This window comes from Eleginops maclovinus, chromosome 19 (assembly GCF_036324505.1).
Source record: "Eleginops maclovinus isolate JMC-PN-2008 ecotype Puerto Natales chromosome 19, JC_Emac_rtc_rv5, whole genome shotgun sequence".
NCBI classification, from domain to species: domain Eukaryota; kingdom Metazoa; phylum Chordata; class Actinopteri; order Perciformes; family Eleginopidae; genus Eleginops; species Eleginops maclovinus.
In genome coordinates this window covers 6,771,946-6,799,359 of record NC_086367.1, presented here as the reverse complement: position 1 = coordinate 6,799,359, position 27,414 = coordinate 6,771,946, and the positions used below count along the sequence as shown (strand labels likewise).

Genomic DNA, 27,414 nt, shown 5'->3' with positions numbered 1-27,414 from the left:
CAGTGGAATAAAACCCATTTGCAAAGGCAGGGGCTATAAAAGATGCTGCAGTGTTGCAGGTGCATTAATGTGGCATCATCCTGGAGTCACATCATTGAGCCCCTTCAACCCCTACTAGTGTGCACATCTTCTTTCTTGTTGGGGAGGATAGCCCCTATAGGCATCTGTATGCACATGTGATTGGTTTAAACAATATCCAAAAAGGTTTATTTATTACGGAGCACTGTGTAGAATTGAGTGTCATCTAGCAGTAAGGTTCCAGATTGCAAAACACTGAATATCCCTCCACTAAAACTCTCCTAACTATGTGGAGAATCTCCTGCACTGTAAAAATGCGTTTGGTTTGTCCATTCTGTTGTTGTCCGTTGAAATATGGCCCTTTCCTACATCTTTTGAATGATGACATTTTTAAGATGCTTGGTTTTCAACAGGGTAAATATACAATGTGTTACAAACAAATGAACATGTTTACCATTTTGTTCCATAGAGAAGGTTTATATGATCCTAAATAAAATATAACTTGTCTAACTGACAATAACTTATCATAATCTGAGCATTTTACAGGTACAGGAAGTCATCTAAGGTGTGTTCCAGTCACCAAATTGTGTTGCACATCAATGTGGTTGGAGGGTTCTAAACCCAATTCTACTCCCCGTTAATTGGATTGGGATGGCACTCAATAGGGCGGACCCATGGGACCTGATGGAATTCGGCCAAAGGGCTCATTCTTATGCTGACAAAAAACACAGTAATTCTTAGTTTCAAGTGAATGAATGGCAACAAAAATACAGTATTAATATCTGCCAATTAATCCTTTGTAATGTTATATTTAGACTCAGTGTGACAAAGAGCACAGCTTTATTGACATCTTTTTAAAGGTCACATCCAATTTCAAAAACGGCAGCATAAAAAGTACAACAGAAAACAAGGCAAATGTTTAACGCAATTTCACAGCATCTCACTCGTCAAACTCTAAGGCGTCATCAACATCAAATCATTAGTTTCTTGCGTTTCAGGAGTAAACAGGAGATTCATTCTGACAGCTACTTTTAATGCATTAGGAATGAACAAAGTACTAATACAAGATAATTAAATAAATAAACAGTTTGGCTGGATCTAAAATGCACAGTTGTTGTTGTCAACAAATCAACCAGCAAACAACAGAAGAGAGTTTTCTGATAAAATGTGCAGCAGTTGATTACTCTGCTGCTGAATTCACTTTAATGGCTGTGATGCTTTTGCCATTGTACATGTGTTAATGCTCTGGATCCTGGGTTCAATTTGAAAAAAGTTTGCTTGGACTTAAGATAGAAAATCAATGACACAATTAACTAGAATGATGGGAAACAATTAAACTGTTAATACATTGCTACATTCTGTGAGGCAAAAGGCTTTTAATGGTTTTTGATTTGTCAGTAGTTTCTCCAATATCTTCAAGGCCATGGTGTCTTTTGTGAATCATTTCTTTTGACCCCCTGCCAGGTTTGCCGCCTTTGTAGTTGTGAAGAGTGGCTGCTAAGGGGGAGGTGAAGAAGCCTGCCATATGACTTTGATCCCTTCCGATTTGGAATCACAAACTGTCGCCTATAATTGAGCTGCCGCTCTTCCTTAATATTTCCTGAACTGTTTCTTCTTTTTGCTTTCTGCCAGTTGACACATTTGATCACCTCCAAAGTAACCAATACTTGATCAAAAAACCAGGGAACCGATAATACGTTTAAGCTAACGTTCGTCACTACTGCTTATTATAAACTCCTGAATAAGCCATGAAATATGTATATTGAATATTTATATCTATATATATCTATATATATATATATAGATATATATATATATTCAGCCGCGGAAAAAGAGACCACTTCAGCATTATCATTTTCTCTTGTTTTATTATTTATAAACATGTCTTTGAGTTCAATTATTATAATTTATTTTTATTGTATTCTTTAAACTCCTGACAATTTTTCTCTGTGTTGGAATTCAACAGACACTGGAATGGCTGCCATACATGCAGAAATAAAGATTTAAGAAAAATGTGGAGTGGTTTTCCCAGGGCTGTACAGCAACAGTATATAAATATAGAATATAAAGTATAAAAAGCAACAATTTCTGCCCAGAGAGGAGGTTTGGGTTGATTGTAGGTATTCTGTTTTTGTCCGGTTAAAACCAGTAATCCATATGTACAGTATGTAATGGTCACGTAACTTCCTTCCCTTAGTTACTCTACTTCCTTAGTAATTCTAACTGAAATGTTGACTTATTTCTTATGCAACTTTTCATAAACCTAATCATACAGTTGTCTCGCCTAAACCTAACAAAATGGTTTCTTGCAAATACAGATATTCATTTTGGAAAGACTATTCAAGTTAAAGATGAGATATTCTGCTCATTTTCAGGTTCATATTTGTATTTTGTGTCTCTACTGTGACATGTCTCCATGTTTAATGTTCAAAAGGTCTTTATTTTTCTCATACTGCCTGTGTTGCAGCACCTCTTTTCACCCTCTGTCTGAAACCAGAGCCCAGTCTACTCTGATTGGTCAGCTGGCAGGCTCTGCGGTGATTAGTCAACTGCTTAGCGATGTCCCGCTTTTAGCCTATCACGTATTATGTTTTAGAGCGCTAGACAATAGAAGCGCTGGTGTTACATAACGATGTCACTTCGTTAAGGAAGTAAACAAAGGATTCCTATCGCGGTGCAGTGGGGGGAGTGTGTGGGAGAGATACTCCCTCTGGCGCGAGTTTGCAGAACATTTACATGCACGAAAACCTAGCACACTGCAGGAGAGGGGACATTCCAAAAAGCATAATAGGGTCTCTTTAACAAATAAAAAACTGGCATGATATTGTAGTCATTCTTGGTAGAAAGGACAAAAAATGAGTAGCATTTCAAAAATATGATACAAACCATTGGATTACTGTTCATTGATTTTTGCAATAGAATGTGCCAACATAACAATACCTCTCATGCTGGCTGTTTGTTTGAAATAACTTCCCACTCTTCTATTTCTCTGTATGCGTTCCATCAGCTCCCTTGAGAGGAAAAAAATGTTGCCTGGAATACCTAGGCCATAAAGTCAAATGGAGACATAAATCAACTCAGCCAGACCCAATCTTATTGTCATCAGAAAATAAACATATTCATCATCTCTGTTAAGTGATTGAGGGGGAAATTTGTCAGCACAGTTTTCACTTGTGATTCACAAAGAGGTCTACATCGTTAGATGTCATTTACACAATGTCAAAAGCACTACTGTGCAGATCCAGCATCTCATTTAGTTTTTAAATGTAATAATGTAGCTGTGCACTATAGGGAATTCACTAGTTAATTTAAATACAAACATAAAGAGGGCCGCAGATGCATTTCGACAACCTTTGGCTGTGTAACACTACAGTACATGTCGCTCAGTCTCTGCTCTGTCTGATGAAGGAGGTCAGGCCTGTGTAGGCGTAAAGCAAACATTCGGCTCATTACCAATCACACACCATAGTTACACAAGGCGTAACGGGGGGGCCCGCAGAGTACAGACTCTGTCGGGGGGGCGTTGCCGCCTTACGGGGGTGGGGAAGGCGTACAGGGTGAGGTAGGCCTGCTTCGTCGCATGAATTATTTTATTTTAATGCGTTCTGCAGAGAAAGGAGGCTGGTGTTGGTCACGGTTTGGAATGAGAGAAAACAGGACAGAGTAACACAGCGAATATCACTATTTTTATTTTATTTTGAAGACCTTAGTTAAGGCGGCAGGCGTGCGTTGCTTAAGCGGCCGCCTAAGCTGTAAAGTGCTGCGGGAAACCCTGCTAACAGGAACACAGTAAGGGCTCTGCAGTGTTTAAGGCCTTGTTAGTGGATCAGAAACTGTAAACAGTCTTGAACAGTTAAAGAATAACTTGATCAGTGCTGCCGTGAAGTTCTTGTTGTCGCAGTTCCAGTTTTTTCTTAACGGAAAAAATACGATATTTTTCAGTAATGTAATTTCAATATTATATATATATATATATCCGCTTCACGTCGAGCTCCCTGATTAGCAGTCGGGTGTTCTTTTCCCCATAATGACCCCCTCGCTGCACATTATCCCTTACTGATATTTTCATTTTTCAAATTGTCACCTGGTGTCTGAATTTTCTGTATGTTTGATGCTAATATTGTTGGGGAAGGACCTCCAGACCTTCCACTTCATTGGCTTTTTGAAATGAAACCCTTGCCTTTATCTGCAAAAAATGATTTATTTTTAAAGCACCTGAGCACATTCATATGTGCAACACGTTATCAGGCCTTTTTCATGCAATGATTTGTTTACGATGTGAAACCAACGTATGTTTTAAAACCATCAACAAGGGAAGGTGGCTCTCTTAAGGACTTCAAATGCATTGAAATGACAAGCACATATGAATAATTCATTTAACTATACATTGTTCCATGAAGCCTTTTGAAACAATATTAAAACATTGACCCTGATCTAAAAAAAAGGCAGACAGAAGAAAGCTGTCATTTGTGTTTTTTCTTTTGCAAGCCACTTACGTTTTCATGGTTGCCATGTCCCATTATGTTTGTTCCGGCTTTAAATTGATTGAATAATCATCCTTGCGATTTTCAAACGCAAAGCCTGATGCTTTGTGTCTTTATGCTGTTGATTCATGAGCATCACCAACACCAATGATTGACGTCTGCTAGGTTTCAGGATTCATAGATTCAAAACAGTCTATTGAAAGGGCCTAACATAAAAATAATAAATAAACTGAGTTTGAGTTACATTCACCCAAAAACAATAAGATGTGATTAAAATCAATATTGTTCTCTGGAAGCGTCTATAATGTATTGGGTTGCAGGACTAATGAAATTAAGTCATGATGGAAAGACATAAAACAAATGGGAGTACATTGGAGAAGGTATATAATCAAATGGCTTTTGAAAATGTATCTCTGTTACTGCAGATGATATCTCATAAGATTGAAGATCTTTTTCTTTTCATTCATATCAAACAAGATAAAATATTGGATTTCATAATATTGACAGAAAGTAATACCTCTATTTCTGTTATGACAACTTGAACTAATCACATCAATTCATCAAGTCTTTTATTATGGCTTTTCTGAAAATAATTATTGCGTGACAAATATATTTATAAAAGCCACTCAGCAGACGCCATTCAATTTAGGATTTTCTCAAAAGAAGACCATTTGATTCTGTTCTGATAATAATTAAAGCATTTACAGAAACGAAACATGCATTATTTAAATTGATCAAAAGTTCTGGTGGGGGTGTTCAAGTATGCAACCAATTACACCTCCACAAGCCAGTTAAAATACTGCGTGTTAAATAGTTTTTCCCATTTATTTAATCAAATTACAGCACAATGTAATAGTTTACTTTCATTATCCTATTAGAGCCCTTTTTAACAGTTGAAGTACATCAACATTAAGTTTATTTCCAGAAATGTTGTTCAAGCCTATAATAGGTTTCACATACCAGCCACATGGACATTCTTCTCTGAAAGAAATTAGGCGCCTGGTTACATTTCAAACAGTCTTTCCAGCAATTACTCTGTGCTTGGGGGACAAATCAAATATTAAACAAACTTGGGGAAATGGGAGAATGTTTGTTATGACCCGCTTCTAATTAAAAGCTCTTTGCCAAAACATTGGAGGTACCAAGAATAACATTTGGCAGACAAAAAAGGCAAAAAACTCTAGCCATGTGGGAAATATTTTTATGGTACCTGCGATCCCACTAAATAGTTCCTTTGCTCGCCTTAATTAAAATGTGCATTGGTATTATCAAAACCTAAATGAACCTTTGCTCAGTAAAGTAAAACAAAAGTGTGTGATTAAATATCCATAGGTTTGTTATGCTTTAAAATAAATTACAAACGTGATTGTATATGAATGGGCCGTAAAGCCGCGTCCCTTGTCATTTGGCAAGCCATCAGTTCTGAGGCACTTTGCACGTGCTTAAGGTGGCCGAAGCTGGAAGGCAGACCCACGTCTCGTTTACCACAGTTGAATCATATCTATCATCCCATTTGGCAGCACACAGAAGTGCTTAACTCATCAGTGAGCCAAATGCGGTTCTGCATGCACGAATATTGGTCTGATAACCGGTGGTTGAAAAATGTGAGGAGACAGCTCTGAAAAAGTATGTCTATGTTGGTTTCCGTGAGTGTGTAAAGTATGCAAATATATGTACATACAGTGTTTTTGTTAGTTTTTGTTCAAGAACACACACTCCTGAAAGCCTCTGTGACCCATTTGTTGATGGGTATTTTATTTATTTGTTTTCGGGGATTAAAAAAACATTCTTTTTACTACGCTGGATCAGTGTAAGACAATTTCTGCCTACTTTTGTAATACTCCCGGCTGTTTTACCCTGCCTTATCAAAGAGATCAGGGTTTCTAATGCTTACGAAGTCGCACGGTTGTTTCGAGCTTTAGACACAATTGTTAATTGTTCATAGGAAAATGTGTAGGAAAAGAATACAGTGTATTTAGGCGGTTCTGAAATCAGAAAGATCTGCTTTCAAGATCTGGTTGCATTTGTGACTAACCACTTGAAAACGCTATGCGAGGTACAATTGAAAAGCTGTCTGTTTCCCCGTCAAGGCCTCTGCTCAGGTTGAAGTAAAAACTGTGCATTATTCAAACCATGCTACATAGACATTTGACTTTTCCCCGTTACCTTGACTTCTCAATTTCACTACATCACATCAACCTTCAAGGTCCCCAGTGGCAAAGAGCAAGGAATCAAAGTTTTTTTTTACCAAAGAACAGGTTTTGACCATGGAAACCATTACCCTTACTGGCACTAAGTGGCTGAGAATGACTGCCTCTGTGATCCCTTTAAAGAGAGCTACCTCCTCAAGTGGACAGCCATGTATTTCAAAGGCAGCTTAATGCAGCCTTGATGCCACCTAGTTAGGTAAAGCTCATTTTTAGCATTCAGTCCAATGTCTGTAATCCCTGATAACTTGTTCAAACTATTTAAGACTGCAGATTAAACATCTTAAAGGATACCAAGGAAATATCTTGGATGTTACTTTGGGGTTGCTAAAAATAAAAAAAACAATAGAATATTGGATTGAATCACTCAAGGACAGTATTTTCATAATCCGTTGCCTAAAAAGTAGTGATAAAAAATGCTTACTTATACAATATATTCCTAGAGTCTATGACAGTCCGATCATATTACAGTAGCTTCAGACTTTATACTTGATGACATCAAAAGCCCAGTTGGCTTTGATTGGCCTGAAAGAAATATATTCCACCCTTTCAAATGTATTTCTCAAGACTTTAGTAGAGATGGGGGGGGGGGGTGGTTTATTCAAAGTAGCCAGCATGTAACAGTAGAAGTAGAACCTAATCTGAATGGCTTCTTTAGTCACGAGTTGTTATTTTTTACCACGACAGGCTTGACTGGGTTTTTGTTTTTGTTGAGAGTTTGTGGGTTGGTATAGACACTCTGGATAAGCAAATGTGTTTGCACCACAAGTACTAAAGAGTCAGCTTTCAATTCATGTCGCCTTGAGGTTTGCCATCCTAAGCAATGTCAAGCGCTATTGAAATAGTTGTTTATTATTGTATACCGAAAACTCCAACCTGAACTCAATCACAGCAGCAGCACGGGTAAACATTATTTGTGGTCTGTTGAAAACCTTTTATCTAAAGAACAGCAGCACTGTTAAATGAAGATAGTGCAAGCTTGCAGTAAGAGGTGTGGTATCAGGGTTCTACAGGCTGAACTAAAATTTAAAAACAAAAAAAATCAATACATGAAATTGCTTCTGATTTCTAAGAGACATGCACCATAGGGGAAAGTTTCCAAGACCTCAGCACAGTGAACCCAACAAATGCTCCCAGTTAGCTAGACTGAAGTTCCAGCACTTTGTATTTGAACAACATGACTGATTGGTTTGAGAGAAGTGCCCCCCTCAGCTCTTTTAATTTGATTTATTCTTCAAGGTTCTGTGTCAAAAGTTTTTCATAATCATTTTCTTACAACATGTCCATTGAAAATCCGTAATTTAAATACCTCTTATTGCCGGCTAATGGACTAAATGCAAATTAGACATTTTGTCTCAATATCAGTTTATTACAAAAACATAATAAAAGAAAGACAGCAGATATTGGTTCATGTGTACATGCCATATCTTCAGGTATTATAAGCCATCAGAAACCTGGTGTGTGCATGCAGTGTTTATATTACACTGTGACTTTTGGGACTGGAAAGGTTCTGTACACACATACACATTCACGTGCAAACTTGACTGATAATAAACAAAATATACATTTAAAAAAATTATATTTAGCCTTGGAGAAAATAAAGAATAGCAATAACATTAGAATGTAAAAAAAAAGTACTATACTTAAATGCTTTCTTTGGACCAGATCATGAAAATATTACAATGTATTCTTATACAATCCACTTATTTGAATTTCAGAAAATACAAAATATTTGGCTTTTCCTAGGGATCTCAGGTAAACTAAAGGCCTCATACATTTATTTTCAATGTAGTCCTACAAAATACGAGAAGAACAAATGGGATGGGGGGTGGGGGGGGGGGGGGGGTTGTTGGTAGTTCAGGTTTATTCTTCACAATCTTTATGAGCATTAACATGATTAGTTGTAGTCACGCTGCTGTGAGAAACATTGCTTTCTCCTCACCCTGGCACCTTTATGGTGCACATAATTGCTGAATTTAACCATTCTATGCATACACTAATAAATCTACATAAATGATGATCGTGGGGGGCTTTTTTACTATCTATCAGCATAATGTAATCAGTATGCATACTGTTTGCATGTTCATAGCTGTAATAGCAAGGTAGGCTGTTTCTTTTTACCACCTTTGACAAAAATCATTTACTTTTTAGTGCATTTAAAGCGATTTGAGAGAATACTAGACTTCAGCAGGCTTTGTTTACAAGCTTTAGTAGCTTGTGAGGGAAGATTTGGGCTGTTATGTTAAAGATTATGCACCTGCATTGCCCGTAAGATAGTGAAAGTCTGATACAATGTTAGAATATCCTATTTCTATCATTTGAATCAACTGCCTCTGCAAAGAAACCCCAAAATGAAGACAGACTTATCAAAGAAAGTCTTATCATTATTTTTGAAGCATTTCAGAGATGAAGAGAAAATGTTGCTAATAGTTTATTCTGCTGAGTGAGCCAAAAGCTTATGGCTGTGGTTATTTCAGGTTCTTGTTTATTTAGAGCCTTAAATCATACTAGATCATCCAAAAGGGCTTTACAAGCGCAGAAGTTTGCAAAAAAAAAAACTGGACTGTAGTTGCCATGGAATTGCTGCTATATAACGGCATCTGTATCTCAATCAAGATCAGGATGAAATGAAAAACTACTCCTTGTAATGGTTACTGTATGTGCTTTGTTCATCAGGGTGAAGGTGCTTAGGACAGAGAGGAGAACTGCAGGATGAAGGCTGAATTTTTTAATTCCACATTTTTTGCCTTTCCAGCCAACTGCATACCCTGGGGTGCCACTTGAATAACAATGTGCTGAAAGGTTATTATAGAGTTTCTGCCCAATAACGCCAAAAATAAATTGCTTTCCACAGCTTTACTGTGCTATGGAGTCCATCACCCTTCTAAACCCAGCCTGGTTCTGACCATTTCATTGTAGTAAAGCAAAAATAGTGGGAGAAACCGGAAGATAGTCACTAAGAGATTACCATATAACACTTTAGTTCCCCTCCTGCTGAGTCTAGAAGTAATTTGAAAGTGATCAAGCCCCCTCAGAGAGCGATTAACCGAGCCCAAGGGACAAGTCTACATGAGGTCTGTCTACACGGAGGGAAGGACACATGGAGGTAGACATGGAGAGGATGAGTGGGAGGAGAGCTGACCCTTAAATCTCACCCCGAGCTATTTTTTTAGGGAGGCTATTCCAGCATTACTATCTTAGCTTCTATTACACCCAGCCCTAGTGTTGACAGCAGCATTTTAAAATGAACACTGTGTGTGTATAACCCCCTCCATTCTCTCCAGTAAAAGGAATATGCAACAAAAGCCGTTCTGCTATTAAATATGTTATCTCTTGCTTCGCATGCTGACACAAAACGATGCTCTGCAACCAAAAGTACATGGCCATTAAATCTGAAAATATCAAACTGACAAGGTTTCTTCTCCCTGAGCCTGTTTTTGCTGTCTGATCTTTTAAAGTCAATATTGGAATAAAGCTTTATATTTAGCAGATATTGCAACAGTTTGAAAAAGTCTGTTTTGACTGTAGTTAAAGAATTGTGTCTTTTGATTAAAAGTGAGGACTTTCAATCAAAAGAGAGCAGGAATGCTGCTGCGGCAACATTATGTTTATGCAATTGAACACCTCTTTTCCCCTGGCACAGTATGTAATTAAAAGTTCTATTTGCTATCACACTAAGCAAGGCATCTTGAAATGCTTGTGCAGAGTTTTATATATCTTCTTTGCCTTATTTAAAGACACATATTTTGCTTGTGCCATGAGTTTTCTTCTCCCACTGGGTTTGCATTAATAAGATGTGAGTTAGGTAAGCATCTCTTTATTGTATTATGATACCCCCTGAAGAAATGTGTGTCCCTCTGCTGAGACTTGTTTTGATTTATTGTTGAGATTCTCTCATTTTACTCAATCTTTTTGCTGTGCTCCATAAACAAATGCATCTTTATTTCACCAGATCGCCAATGCCTGGGAAAAAGCAGAACGTGTGACCAGCAGCAGGAAGGAAACCCAGAGTTCACCTGGAGCATAGTGGCTGCCGGGGACAAGAAAAGCGAAAAGAAGGCAGGAAGCCCCCAGGGGTGGGAGGAAGGTAAGAACGAAGGTATCACCTTCCCCAATTGCAGGGGAATTTCACTTTTTAACAAAACTTTCTAAATGTTTTCATGCTTTGGTATTCTCTGCTCATGTTGAACTTTCCTCATCATCCATTACTTCTCTAAGTTTTAATGGAATTTAGTGTTGTGCATTATGGGTAACCACTTGGTTTGCTTTATACTACCTAATAATAATGTCAATTGAGAAACGTTCTCTAAAACACTTGGAAGTTGTTTCGCTGTAGTGCTATTGAGATATTACTTTTCACATTTTCTCAGGTAAAGAGCTGAATCTACTTTACTGAGCCAGTAGTCTGCGACATCTAGCCTTCACATCTTCCATATCCTCCGGCATCATTCATTTTCATACCTGGGAATATGAGAAGACAGTTTCTGCCATCTTATCTCCTGAGCTGATGGTGAAATGGAGGGAGACAGAGGGGTCTATTTATTTCCTTAAATGTTTTTCATGAGCCACGAGTCTGAGAGCAGATGGGTGAAGTGCTAGATTAAATTGGAAAAAGTGAAATGTATTGACTGCTAAGGGAGAGTAGTGGCTTTGAATGGACTACAGAAATGATTGATGTCTGTCCTGTGTATCTACTTTAAGTTGTTGATGAGGATAGAGAGGATGTGTATGCATGTGTGTGTTGGCTTGGCTGAGAGGCTAATGCGTTACCAGCAGGTTGAGTATACTTTTAATAAAAACAACAAAACTCGCAACAAGAGATAGGTCCTTTGATTTCTATCTCTCATCATAATTGATTAAAAGTATTATATGTAACATGCTTATTACAGTGTGTTAAAACAAATAGACATATACACTCACTGGCCACTTTAGTGTACACCTGTTAAACTGCTCGTTAACGCAAATATATAATCAGCCAATCACATGGCAGCAACTGAATGCATTTACGCATGTTCAAGACGACCTGGTGAAGTTCAAACAGAGCATAATGAGGAAGAAAGGTGATTTTTTACTTTGATCGTGGCATGGTTGTTGGTGCTAGATGGGCTGGTCTGAGTGTTTCAGAAACTACTGATCTACTGGGACTTTCACAACCATCTCTAGGGTTTTCAGAGAATGTTCTGAAAAAATTGAAAATATCCAGTGAGCGGGGCGGAAAATGCCTTGTTGATGCCAGAGGTCAGAGGAGAAAGGCCAGACTGGTTCAAGATGATATAAAGGCAACAGTTACTCGAATTACTACCACGAACACTACGTAGAATCTTGAAGCAGGTGGGCTACAGCAGCAGAACACCAAAATGGGTGCCACACCTTTCAGTTTAGAAAAGGAAACTGAGGCTACAATATGCATGGGCTCACCAAAATTGGACAATAGAAGATTGGAAAAATGTTGCCTGATCTGATGAGTCTAGATTTCTACTGATACATTCTGTAAACAACATGCAAGCATGGATCCATCCTGCGTTGTATAGACGGTCCGGGCTGGTGGTGGTGTTAAAAAATCCCAGTTTGGGATTAATAAAATATTTCTGATCTGATCTGATCTGAAGGTGTGGGAGATATTTTCTTAGCATATTGGGCCCCTTGGTACCAATTGAGCATTGTTTAAACACCACAGTCTACCTGAGTGTTGTTGCTGACCATGTCCATCATGCACATACTGTATGTGTTTATATATTTTTAAAGAATAAGGAATTGAAGTCGTTGAATGTCTGGGTCTCAAGTTCACAGAGAAACAAGATGATCAAATGTTAGTGGTATGCTCTCGGCCCCTTTTGTCCTACGTTCATATTTGTCTGAGCATTCATGTGTACTGTATTTAAAAATACCTTTAAACAATGATAAAAAAAAAACATTGAACCAGAGAGAACTTTATCTAGGCTATGCCATTTAAAGTCTTTGATTGGTGTACAAATATTTTATTATTTATCACCCCTTTTTTACACAAATAAATAACAATTTCCATACATGGCAAGGCTTTGTTAATGATCTGTAAGCTATCTAGTATGATAATGAAATATAAATATGTAAACATTTCCCAAGCAAAGTAAAAACCCTTCGCTGCACACTATTAATGAAACAGTTCTTTCTGTCCACCTAAACGTAATATTATTGAGTTATTGTACGATTGCTTATTCCCAAAGACCAGAGGAATTCTATCAAAAACATATTTGATATGCACACAGTAAAGATAGTATCTGAAACAACTGATTAAAGGGGGCTTTCGGCCTCTGCAGCCTTCCCCTGACACTTTAACAGTCGTAGTTAAAGTCACGTGTGTAGACGTGCAAAAGACAAAATAAGATAAAATAAGCTGATAATGACTGAAGGTTAGCAGCGCGGAGTACAAAGGAAATATATGTGCATAATCATGTTCCAGCCCTCAGTTAGCCACAATACAGTTGGCATGTTTTGAATAATTGAGCTGGGCGAGCTGCTGTCTCCACACATTTCACCGGCGCATGCAATTTAAAAGGGATGGAAATAAGCAATGAATACTTAATTGCTGTGATGTGTGGAATGCTATAGCTGTTTTTTTACAGTATCTAACTCACCCGCTGTAAGATGTTCAACTTTGAAGCTTGTTACTGTAAATGGCTTCTTTTATCCATAGATGCTGCTAGTTGAAGTTTTGCAAACACAAACCGACATATCACCAAGGTAACCTTCCCCTCCAGCCAAGATAAAAACAGGCTTATCACTGCATAATGGAGCATGCTGTTTGGTGACACTACAAACATTTACCAGAACTGTACTGTGTATGTGTTTTTTTAAGTTTTGGTACGTCTTATCCCCCCAAATTTCAGAGGAAAATCATACTTTGACCACATTTATTCATTAACATTATTTACTTTGCAGATTTAGATTATGTATACAAAATATAAGTAAACAAATGTTAGTAGTTAAAATACTTTTACTTTAGGAACACTTTATTGCAGGACTTGTAACAGTATTTTACGCTGTAGTACTTTAATCAAAGTAAAATATCTAAACACTACAACATATGGCAATATATCCAGTATTTTACACCAGTGTTGGTTATTCTTAAATGGTGCAAACATCAAAAATGCAGCTTAAAATCCTGTGTTCCAAATAGTTTTGCATTATTGCATAACTGAGTCATGTTGAGGGCATTCGATTTCTTCGTATAGGGCAGCAGATTACTTGTTTTTTTTACAGTTTGAGCATACTGTCTTTGGATTTTCCATACACATTTAATACTAACAGCTGAGTTGTTTAATAGAGGGAAAATATGGTCTCTGATTATTATCCACCATGAAAAAGTGATGAGATGCAATACGTAGTTTGCACTGTAGAATGTGTATATGTCCTTTAGATCCTTTGACCCTGAGAAGATTTATTTTATTTTATTCATTATGAAAATAAAGTTGCAATGTTGGGAATAAAGCTGAAACCTTAAAAACAACATTTTGAAGTCAGAAATATTGTGAACATAATAATAAGAACAAATGCTGAAATCTCAACCTTATTATTCAAATGCAAAATTTATAAATATCACTCGTATTTTTTTTTTCTATCTAATCTATGAAATGCAGTGTAGCTTTTAATTCAATCATTCTCACGTCCCTGGCCCTCAGTGGCATGTGACTGCGGCACCCTGCTTCTCCCTCAGGCTGATGTGTGGGGGCGGTTATCCCCCTCAGTGCTCTGGGTAAAGTAAATAATAAGAACAGCATGAGTCAACAGTACCCATAGGAAGGCAATTAGCATAAAAGACAATACATTCAGATCAAGGAAAATCAGAGCGGTAATCATGGATCGGTTTGACACATGAACCCGTGAAGTGTTTTTCTGTGCCGGCAGGCTAACAGGTGGTGACACTGCAACTGTCGAGGGAGGTCTAGCTCGGGGAATATACATCCACTCAATCGAGCCACGCCATAACTATCTCAGAACCAAATGCTTCTTCTGTGATACTAATCGTGTTGATTGAAAATGAGTCACCTCTGTCGAGCACAATCTAGAGATTCTGAATCAGGCTGAGGCAACACAAAGACGGAAAATAATGTGAATGCATTTGGCATCTCCTGTGTCCTTTCCGCACACAGTGGGTCATCTCAATTCCATGTCTGCCCCCAATGTCTGCTGCCAAAGAGAGTGCGAATATGATTACACATTGATTTCTCGCCCTCACACACAGAATAGAGAAGCATGAGTTGGAGCTCGGAGCTGACTGGCAGAAGGAGATACCAGTACAACGCTGTTTGCTGGGGCCGTTGATTTGTTTGTTTGTAATAAAGTGGCCCCCAGGGCTGTCTGTCATCTGCCAACTCGGGGTGTCATTGGGATTTTCTTAGCTGGGCTGAGCATTATGGGAATCCGGATAAAAAGGCGGAATGTAGAGAGAGCTTTGGCTTACAGAAGCTAATGTTATTATCCTTCAGGGCTTTTCATGTCAAGGCAAGCTATGGATCTCATTTCCTTTGCCGCAGCTTTATCAGCTGATGCGTTGAACGATACACAGATCTGGATCTATCTTACTATATATCTAGGAGTTTTAAATTATAGTAACTGTCAAAACCCTCCCCCAAGATCAAATGATTGGGCTAAATACGGAAAGAGAAATATTTTGTGTTCAAACAACATTAAAAAAAAAAAAAATTCACTATTTATTTTAAAAGACAGGTGGAAAAAAAGTACAGTGAAAATAAACAAGAAAATGCAGTAGGGGTTTGTCAAACCGAAAAATGTCACCTCCAATCTCACCCAAAACCACTGGTGAGCAGATGAATGCGAGCAGGTAAACCAACACATACTTCGCCCCAAGCTCCAGTCCACCACCAATGACAACAAAAACATACCACATAATAAAACAAAAAAACTGAGACTTTGGCTTCTACATCTTCAATAGAATAATCAAAATGAAAGATTATATTCAGAATGGGCTCTATTACAATAACTTGCCAAAACTGTATGAACGGATATAACTGTGTAAGCACTGTCCACTGGCCGGCATTCAGACAGTGTCAATCAAACTCTGGTTTTGGGGACCCGTGACACAGTTCCTGTTGGAAGTTGTTAGCGCTGTAATCACTTTTGTGCCAAACCGAGTCTGATGGCTTGAGGAGGTCTCAGGCAGTTTCCTATTGCACCGTGGAGCGGTTTGATTGCGGGATAACAATACCACCCAATGGCAAGAATTGAACTATAACGCATTATTATGGGCTACCTGGGCAAGCATTTGTTGAGATTGATACGGGTAAACGACATGGACAACATGACTGGCAGAGGACTGATTTGGACTTTGGGTGAAGACATATGTCTGCTTAAAATCTAGGACGAAGACAACATAATAATATAATAAATCCTCAAAATTGATTTGTGCACCGTGCAACAGATAAAATAGGAAATAAATCAAAGAAACAACTTCATTCCGATTCTGACGAGCGAAACAAATTAAGATTTTGTGTAAAGTAAAATAAAATAAATGCAACATGCATCACACCTGATTAAAATCATAAATGCATACGTACATAGCTTTTTTTCATTTGTTTTAATTTCCTTTGTAGCACTTTGGGATTACTTTGGTAATGACATAACATCTATTATTTATTATTATTACGCATACATAATATGGCATTCCTAGGCAACACAAGGCAAATGTATTTTTGTATTTGTATTTATAATTCAACAACAAAAGGGAAATGAAAAGTGCTTTAAGAAAAAAAAACATTAGATAATTAAGGCATAGTTCAACAGATACAGATCATAAAAATACATTTTATTAAAGCTAAAAGCAGTCAATAAAAAGCCAAGAGAAAAAGCTAAAAGTACAATAAGACATACAGTGGGGCAAAAAAGTATTTAGTCAGCCACCAATTGTGCAAGTTCTCCCATTTAAAAAGATGAGAAATGCCTGTAATTTTCACCATAGGTACACTTCAACTATGAGAGACAGAATGGGGGAAACAATCCAGGAAATCACATTGTAGGATTTTTAATGAATTAATTGGTAAATTCCTCGGTAAAATAAGTATTTGGTCACCTACAAACAAGCAAGATTTCTGGCTCTCACAGACCTGTAACTTCTTCTTAAAGAGGCTCCTCGGTCCTCCACTCGTTACCTGTATTAATGGCACCTTTTTGAAGTCGTTATCAGTATAAAAGACACCTGTCCACAACCTCAAACAGTCATACTCCAAACTCCACTATGGCCAAGACCAAAGAGCTGTCAAAGGAGACCAGAGACAAAATTGTAGACCTGCACCAGGCTGGGAAAACTGAATCTGCAATAGGTAAGCAGCTTGGTGTGAAGAAATCAACTGTGGGAGCAATTATTAGAAAATGGAAGACATACAAGACCACTGCTAATCTCCCTCGATCTGGGGCTCCACGCAAGATCTCACCCCGTGGGGTCAAAATGATCACAAGAACGGTGAGCAAAAATCCCAGAACCACACGGGGGGACCTAGTGAATGACCTGCAGAGAGCTGGGACCAAAGTAACAGAGGCTACCATCAGTAACACACTACGCCGCCAGGGACTTAAATCCTGCAGTTCCAGACGTGTCCCCCTGCTTAAGCCAGTACATGTCCAGGCCCGTCTGAAGTTTGCTAGAGGGCATTTGGATGATCCAGAAGAGGATTGGGAGAATGTCATATGGTCAGATGAAACCAAAATAGAACTTTTTGGTAAACCTCAACTCGTCGTGTTTGGAGGAGAAAGATTGCAGAGTTGCATCCAAAGAACACCATACCTACTGTGAAGCATGGCGGTGGAAACATCATGCTTTGGGGCTGTTTTTCTGCAAAGGGACCAGGACGACTGATCCGTGTAAAGGAAAGAATGAATGGGGCCATGTATCGTGAGATTTTGAGTGAAAACCTCCTTCAATCAGCAAGGGCACTGAAGATGAAGCTTGGCTAGGTCTTTCAGCATGACAATGATCCCAAACACACTGCCAGGGCAACGAAGGAGTGGCTTCGTAAGAAGCATTTCAAGGTCCTGGAGTGGCCTAGCAAGTCTCCAGATCTCAACCCCATAGAAAATCTTTGGAGGGAGTTGAAAGTCCGTGTTGCCCAGCGACAGCCCCAAAACATCACTGCTTTAGAGGAGATCTGCATGGAGGAATGCGCCAAAATACCAGCAACAGTGTGTGAAAACCTTGTGAAGACTTACAGAAAACGTTTGACCTCTGTCATTGCCAACAAAGGGTATATAACAAAGTATTGAGATGAACTTTTGTTATTGACCAAATACTTATTTTCCACAATCATTTGAAAATAAATTATTTAAAAATCCTACAATGTGATTTCTGGATTTTTTTTTCTCATTCTGTCTCTCATAGTTGAGGTATACCTATGATAAAAATACAGGCCTCTCTCATCTTTTTAAATAGGAGAACTTGCACAATTGGTGGCTGACTAAATACTTTTTTGCCCCACAGTATATGAAATACAGAAGTTATAGTGCAGCGTAGGAAGTTATTTTTTAATTCAATAAAAGATAGCGGCAAAAAACTCCTTCAAATATATTACTATGTACTATTTGTATCCATTATATAACAGTTTTGTCCATGCACCATTTCATTCGTCAGAGATGAACCTGTGTAACGGATTTCTTCCTCTTAAACTGAGTGGCCAGAATGATAAGGAGTACTGAAATCCCATCTGCAACCCAAACAGAGAAGAGCCTTTAGCAGGGCATCAGTAAGGCCTTCTGGGAATAAAGCCTTGATTCAGTCCTTGCACAATCCAGAAGATATACATTGGTAAAGAACACTGCAGGTGATTCATATTTATTAGATGCACACAACGCCTCCCAAAGTTTCAAAAGAGAGCCAGAAGAAAACAAGGCATTTTTGTTTTTAGCTGTCCCCTGCGAGATAAAATCTGGACAGATCAATGGTCAGCTTTTCCATGCAGGCACCAAAATTGCCTGTTCCAGCATCACACCATTCTTATCTGAGCAAATAATTATGAGCCATTACTTTGGATGGGAGGCAATTTGTTCTCCTTATCTGCTTTGGACCTAAAACATAATAACCCTGCCATTTGAAACAAGATGGTGCTTTGGGTTTGGGCCCATGATCTTCAAACCTGACCTGTTCTAAGCATGGCAAAAACCGAGGAAATGAAACCGCCTAACTCCATGGCAACACTTGGCCTGGCAGACCTCAGTTTGTCTGGACTGGAAAAAGGAACAGCCGGGCATTAAAAATTAAGCAATGGTCTTATAAGAAGGATAACAAATATCGGCTCACCCAGCATGTCTAGCTCACCTAGACCACTTAATGCAGCCCTCTTTTCATGTCCGAAATACACATTGTCCCCTCTGAAAGTAAAAGACATGCAGGGCAATGTATTCAGTTGTGCATTCTGTCTAATGAAACAAGCGGAGTGACAGAAAAATGCTGGAAATGTGCTGAAAATCCAAACTTTTTGGCAGACACTTGGCAATAACTGCTCAAACACTGGTGAACAAATGCAAAAGTGAATACTTTTGGGGATCATGAAATGCAAGTGTGAATCCTTCTGTGCGCATTCGTGAATTATGACACTGATCTGACCCCATACATCTGCACTGCTTCTATACTTGTCTTGCAACATAACCTGCACTATTTTATTCTAATTTATCCTACTCTGTTTCTTTTTGCACTGTTTTAATTGTATTTATATATTTTATTTCGTATGTCCTATAATATGTTGCATTTTTGGAGGAGCTCTGGACCCAAGACTTTCATCGCCATAACTACAGTGTAGGTGCTGTGCATATGAATATTATGAATCTTGAATCTTAGAGGAGGAGTGGTGGTAGATTTCAAAAGTTCATGAAAACAATATTTTGGGTAAAGATAAACACAACTTCATAGCCTTCAAAGTAGTTAAATCTTAGGGTTTTATCAGAAAGAAAGCCAAGCCTTTCACGTGAGCATAGAAAGAAAACATGCTTAGGCTAAGCACAAACGGGAGAAAGAGAAATGTTTGTTTTTGTACATCAGAAAATGGTTATCTCAGCTTTTTTCTTTAACTGTCTCTTTCTGTGTTGGCATGCTTTATGTTGGACGAGGGAAAGAACACTTGTTTTTATTAAAAGCATGTCAGAACAGATACCTCCTCCATAGTTGATGTCCATAGTCCACCCAAACGCCCCTGCTACAACTGTTCCAGATCCCCTATGATAGCCTCTTGTAACCAGGACGTGCTATTAAAAGTGCTGCCTTTGCCTGGGGAACCAGAGGTGCTTTGAATAATGTCACTGAAAAAGATACAAACAGTTTAATTTAAATGTATAACAAGGCCACTTCCTATACTCCAGAGGGAGCGTTTATTACCGTGTGTTGTGCTGCACCTCACTCTCCTAACATGCATTTGAACTGTAGGAAGTCAGTGAGTCATCATAAGGAGATTATGAGGAGATAATGGACTCCAACATACTGCACACTGTGGCAGTGTGATGTCAAGAAGGGGCAGAACACATATCATAGATTAAGGCGTAATGAGAGGAATGCACTTTACACAAGGAAAAAAGCTCTTTTTACGAGCATACCTCAGGGAATTGCTACGTGCTAAGAGAGGTGATGCTCCGATTAGCATGGTAGCAAGAGGACGAAGGTTATAGATACAACTAAATCATGTATGGAGTAAAAGCACGGCAGCACTGACCTCTGTGGGTTAAAATGTTCAGGTTTTTGCACTTCTGACCGACATGACACAGCAGCTGTTCTGGTGTGATCGGTCATATCAGCTTGTGCTGTAGTGTCACACAATAGCCTGCTGATATTTGACATACAGTACGGAACAGTGTGGAAGGAAATCATACACCAACCGTGATCCTTTTAAAAAGACAATACACACATTGTATGAATTGATGTTTTAATCCAGCTCATGAATTCATTTCTGCCCCTCGTACATACTCCTCCTACTATAATCTCTCAGTATAAAGTAGCTATACAGACAACTAATGGATCATGACTTAGAACTCACCATGTGCAATGCACCTGGATTAAACATACCAAGAGGAAAGGCCGGTTCTGTGTCTGAAGTTAGACCCCAGGGCTCTCACTAGAGCTTTTCCTTTCAACCTTCATTTCTCACCGACAGCAGCCCACTTGATAACTCACAGCTAATGAGTTGTTATAGATTTACCAGAGCTGCTTTTCTCTTTTCATCAATGATGAGACCTTGAGGGTTTTCCTGAGCCTAGAGGTTACTGCGTGAAGCGGAGACCCCTAGAGGCCTTGAAAGAGCAGTTTGTAATGCACCTTCCAACCTTGGTCCCAATGCTGCATCCCCTTCGTCTTTTTTGTCCAGGTTGAAGTCAGAGAAGCATACAATTGTCAATAATCCAGCAAATGGCCCAACTTCTGCCCTGCTTTTTTAATGAACTGCCCTTCATTTAGCGAGGTCAGCCCAGTGCAGCAGCACTACACAAGCCATCACTTTCACGTGTTGTCTTTATTCATAATATGTCTTTACTCTGATCTTCTGATGTGGCCACTTTATTTCCCTGGCCCTCAATAACAATCATCTCATCACCTCTTCATGGCTTTGAGGTTATCAGCCAATCACATGGTTCTCATTAGTTATCATCAGTATCCTAGATGTGTTCGGAGGAGGTTTGCTACACCAACTAGTAGGTTCTATCATCTATTGAGTTGATCACGAAAAGAAGAAACACAAGAAGACAACACCAACCTCTTGCAAAGGTAGCAATTAAAATATGAGCAAAGGCGGGAATCACGTGACCTAGAATGAAGAGATAGACCTCCATAAGGCGTGGAAGTCACGGGTCTATCACCCAGGACATCAGTGTTTGTGTCTGTAGATCTGTTGAATAGGAGTCTAAATGTGACTGCTGTGAAAAATATACTCAACTTAGATCCAAAACCTTCTTACAGTTCATGGTTGCCGTGCATTGATTAGCTGTTCCCTCAAACAGAAGCTGACACTACTCAGGGCAAGTTATCTCCAGGAAATATAATTACCTGTGCAGCTAAAAGGAGACGCTGTCATTCTCTATTGTCTCGCTCTCCCTTGTTTTTAATGAACTACAGTGAAAAGATAAATAAAACAGAAGGAAGCAATTACGAGTAAAGCATACCTTTCACCAACAGCAAAATAATCTCATCTTGTGTTCATTCTCATATAATTAGTATACAGTCTGTAGAAAAAGCCAATAAGTAACCCTGTGCTATGTTTCTGACATGAGTGTGGCTATTGAGTGTATGCAGGTGTGTGTTTGTATTTTTTTGTTACTGACTGCTGCAGGTTCCAAGTGTTTAACATATGTTGCCCTTGTGATTTGCATTATGAAGTCACGATAAAATGTCAGTTTTTCCAGTGCATGTTGGCCATCCTGGAACTCTTCCATTGATGGTAGCATGTCTAATGAGTGCAGGATTTTTTTTCTGTCGAGCTCCTTAAAAGAAACCGTTACTCCGGCCTTCAATTACTCCTACATTTGTTTGCCATAGGACCAGAGAAATGCATATTCACCCTGACATTAGGTGAACCTGTTTTAACTGCCAGACGCCTCTCACTTAGTCTTGAGTGGATCATCGATCCTTAAAGGTCAGATCGATTAGTTTCTTGAGGGCCGTTGTCTACCATACTCGATCCCATACCTGTATCACGTCGCCTGCCAAGATATCTGTCCTCACTCAATCAATCAGCTTATTGATCCCGACCTGAACACGAGAGGATGCGTGTGTGTAATGTTTCTCAGACTCAGACCCACATTCATCCGTGAAATCACCTGGGCTTGGCTAAATTGTGCATTGGCACTCAACCCATTTGTACAACTGAAGTACACCCGAGCCAGCAGCAGTTCACACAACTGAATCCCTGCAGGTCGGGGGGGTGAAATGATGTTCGGGGAGAGCGGCGGGATGTTAGAATGTTGTATGTGGGTCTTCTCCCAATTGCTGCCTGGTGTTCCACATGCACCGCAGCTGTGCACAATTGGATTAATTAGGCTCTTTTGATGGGGTCTCCCTGAAGGCTCCTCCATTGGTGAGAAAGTGTCCTCAAGATCACACACACACAAGCATTCACACACACACACACACACACACACACACACACACACACACACACACACACACACACACACACACACACACACACACACACACACACACACACACACAAAGCCTTAGAGGTTATGTGTGGGAGTGCAGGACTCCCTGTGGATGGGATCAGACACATTTCTGCTCTTATTGGGGACCTGCTGAGGTGCGTGCAGGGTCTGATTCATCCTCCATCTTGGACAAGGTTCTACCTTTGCTCCATATCCCCTGCTGGTCTTTGAAGCCGTCACATCAGAGACTCTTGTGTGCTTCTTGAAGTACTCGCACATTTATTTTCTGCCTTTTGTTTTTTTAACATCAGGCGTTAGAGGGAAAGATTAAGACCCATAAGCTCATGACAAATGATACCCCTTAGCCTAGCCCATTCTTTCCCCTCGTTCACTATTTTTCTCACAGCCCTTTGATAAATGAATCCCATACAAAGATATAGCTCTAGTTTATAAATCTCTCTCTTTTTTTAAGGCTTTTTTTGTACACTGTAGATCTAGCATAGCATTGCCTTCCAGTAAAAGCTAAACATATCTGTTTTCTACAGCTCAGTGTTTGTGTGACAGGCACACACAGAGAACACACACGAGGAGATACAGGAGCAAAGAGACAACCTGCTTTCAACACTGTTGTTTCATGATTTACAACAGAATGGAAAATTAAATGTAGCACCGTTATTTTATAAGATGAATCTATGATCGTAGATTTTCAAGCAATACGTTTTTGTGGTTTGGAAATGGCTTCCTCCGTATATAGAGCGCTATAATAACGACAGTGATAAGACATGCACAGGTAGCTGGGAGATAAAAGCACCAAAATACAGCACAGGCAGATGTCACAACAAAAAAGGGTGGATTTCATATGTGATCCAGCTTCTAAAGAAAATACGATGAAATGCAAAGAGCCTAGGAATGGAAATTCTGACTGCGTATGTGTTGAGGGTTTTATCACACATAGTAGTCATTGCAGATGGGGAGAAAAAAAGATGGTTGAGCAGTGACCTCGATGACTGAATTAATCAAGCACCATTAGCATAATCTCATCTTGTGTGACGTGGCACGAGCATGGCAGGAAGTGATTATTTTCAAAAGATTATAATTAAAACCAGGTTTCATTAAATGCTAATGGAGGTAATAGAAGGAAGGAAGAAATCCACTTTGTTAGGTTTGGACTTTAGGGATATAAAGAGAAATAATTTCCAGATATAATGTTGGTGTTTATATTTCCATCTCCAAGATTTGTCAGTTTTGCTTATGCTGCTTAAACTTACATCTACACATTATTGTTTTCAATCCAAACCTAAAAAATAACTGCAAGTCATTGATCAAATAGTAATTATCAACAAATAATAAGAACTATTTACTCACACTGAGCTTCCTTCTAATGTTTAATTACATGGCCATGTTTCATTGTATTAATCAACAGATTTGTGCCTTTAGTTTTTTAAGTTTTACAGGCACACAATTATTGCATCATACTTGACTGGTGTTGTTATTTTTTGTTTAAAAATGCTGTTTGGAGACTCCCGTCACAGATCAAAAATGTCTTGATGATGCAGGTTCTCTGTTGTGTTGGGCTCCTGTAACAGCAAAGAGGATTCTTAGTTATACATTAAAGAGACTAACTGGATTACAAACATGGGAAAGCTCTAGGCTGCACAGATTTTAATGGAGCCACAGAGTCCAGTACGGTTCGGCAGGAGGAGTGAAGCCAAGAACTGAGCTCCTCCGTGTTTGCAGATGTTAAGCCCGAAGGGATACACAGCTGGTTAAAATCAGACAAGAACTGACCAGCAGTGACAGGGTTAAAAATCCGACGGCTCCGAGCAGGAGTGCCATATTTAACTGCAGCGCGGGAAAAGGCAGTTTCAAACATCACAGGCAAATGATCAGAAAACACATTGTCACAGATTTCCAGGTTGGACACAGACAAACCATGAGAGAGGACAACGTCTAATGTGTGTCCATGTTCGTGTGTGGGACCAGACACACACTGCACCAAATTAAAATACCGGGGAGTTAAAATAAGAGCAGCCAGCCGGTAAAAGTTCGATCAGAGGGCTGCACACACCGGCACCGATCGAGGTCTCTGTCACGCAGAGAAAATCCAGGCCGCGAGAGTTGAATAAGTCCTTCAGGATAAACGTTTTGTTTGCCAGTGATCTGGCGTTCACCAGGCCGATCCTGGCGGGCGCCGGGGGCTACGGTTCGGCGGATCTGCGAGACCGTGGCAGCGTCTTCAGAAGACGGTGGTTCACCCCGCGCTGGGAAAGCCGAGGAGGGCAGGGGCGGCGGGGCTGGAGTCCCACAAACGTTCTGGTGACAGGTACCAGGCAGGCATCGATGGGATCCAGGAAACGCCGGGGCACAATGAAAGGATGAATTAATCCAAGTCCTGTCTGGGAAATGATCGAAGATCCTGCCAGCCAGGCTTTAACTTTCACCAGCCGAGACGCTTTCGCGAGGAGGTAGGGCCAAGGCCCGGTACAGGTGAGTCGGGATCCCCGCCAGTAGCTGGGGCACAGTTTTCTGTCCACCATGCTCAAACGCACCCAAAAACCTGACATTATGTCGAAGATCTAAAAGAGATTGGCGATCATACACCAGCAGAGACTTGATCTGTGTAGCCGCAAGGGTTAAGAACACCAAAAAAAAAAAAAAAAGGTACACACACCGGTACCATTTTTTTTGTGTGTGTTAAAACCAGTATGGCCTTCTACTGATCAACAAGCATATTACTTCTTGAACAGATTCCACAATAAACATTTGAATTTATTATTCTAATTTTAAAAGTTTTTTTCTGCTGCTGCTTGCTTCTGTCCACAGCCTCAGTGTGGTTTCTCCAAAAGCCTCTGTCTTGTACAAGTTACACTCCTGTGGACATACAGTGTTTATTCATCCGAAAGGAAGGCAAAATGGTTCCACTGCCTCTGGCTTTTAAATCCAGCCTTAGGCTCAAAGAATCACTTTGTGTATTGTGCTGTACTTCACTGTAGCACTTCAGGATTTAAGCATCCATCCATGGATGTATTGTTCTCTTCCTTCCGCTTCTGTTTGAGGAGGTGCTTTGAAGCCCATAGTTTGAGATCTGCCACCAAATGAAAAGCTCCGAGGAATATCTTGTTTTCCTAACCAAGCTGACACTATTCACAGAAGGATCTGAGAGACTGTTGACAACTTTTAGGCGGGGAAGTGTAGAAAGTTTGTGCTTAGTATTTTAAGTTAAGCTAAGAATTGTGTTTGTGGACTAACGCAGTTGCTTAGCTTTTATTGTACTTTAGGTACTTTGTCAAAGAGCAAAATAATGTATAGACATACATAAACACCACATCAGTGCCGGCTGACATGTTCTATCTTAAAGGGACAATGTATAATACCTGGTCAAATGTTTCAGAAATTGGGGTTAGCATTTTTCCTACATTACGTTCCTATTAAAAAACATTCTAACCAGCAAGGTAAGAAGACTGGTGTTACAACACAGGGTAGGTTGTGGCCGTATTCAAAAATAATCTGGCACTATACTTAAAGCTGTAGTATTTTTGTCTATCCAAGTTTATTATACAGTTACATGTCGCTTTACAGAAGCGCGCTGCTGTTAAACTACATGTTCCACAATGCATCTCGTTTGTGACATGCCTACTGAAATGACTTAATTTCAGCCGTTAATAGCAGTGGCGGCACTGTGAGTGAGGCGGTCAGTGACAGAGCTCAAGGAACAAAAGTTACAGCGGCATTGAGACACCAATCACGGAGCATGTCTTCTTTATCCACCAAGACAAGCAACTCAAGTCACAGAATCAAAAGACAGTCGCTTCCTCACTGAATGAGATCTGCTCTGAAACAGTCCAGTATCTCTGCAGCGTTACGGTTATTTCAGGTGTTTTGTCAATTAAAAAAATATGGGGTCTTAGCTTGCAGAGTATGAAATTGTTCTCTCTATATTCAGACGATAAATACTTGTAAATACTAGCGGAAATGTGGGAATGCACAAAGAAAACTTCCCAGATCACTGTCTGCTCTCACTCGGATGAGCCCCCACCCTCTCTGTTTCCTGAAATAATCAGTGACAGGCTGATAGTAGCCATAGTTACTCATCTGGGTCTGGGACAGGGAGTTTCAACGTCTTTTGAATATTGCAGAGTTCAAATTATATATATATACTATTTGAATAGTGCTTGATTTAAAAAAGAATAACTTTATTATTGACAAATTAAGTGTTTGGTCTTTGATTGAGATATGATGAGGATAACTTAATTTCATAAATTCATGGGATGTATGAGTATGTTAGTGTGAGCCCACACACAGTATTTGTGTCTACTTGCAAAACATATGAATGCACAACCATGTGTTTGTTACCAAAGTCAGTCTTTAAATAAATTGGAAAATGTGTGTATTTGTTGAATATTTGCTGGCCATTAGTGGCCTTGACTCATGCTTTCAGAGTATTCAGCTAATTATATTTTCTAACAAACTTTGATTTCAGAAAGCACTCATTCCCTTATTGTGACATTCCTTTAATTAATACAGATTACATATGGATTTGTTTGTTGGAGTCAAGTTCTGTGTTTGTCCCGAAGCAGATCTGAAAAAGCCATGGGCTCAGTAAT

The 27,414-nt window shown here is 39.4% G+C and overlaps 1 protein-coding gene across 1 annotated transcript in view; it reads left to right on the top strand.

The window, feature by feature from the left end:
- alk (ALK receptor tyrosine kinase) overlaps positions 1–27,414 on the top strand; it is a 373,391-nt gene that overhangs the window by 154,613 nt on the left and 191,364 nt on the right. The window contains exon 3 of the mRNA XM_063908860.1: positions 10,662–10,808. Within this exon, the coding sequence (XP_063764930.1) occupies positions 10,662–10,808 (147 nt within the window). The remainder of the gene's footprint in view (positions 1–10,661; positions 10,809–27,414) is intronic.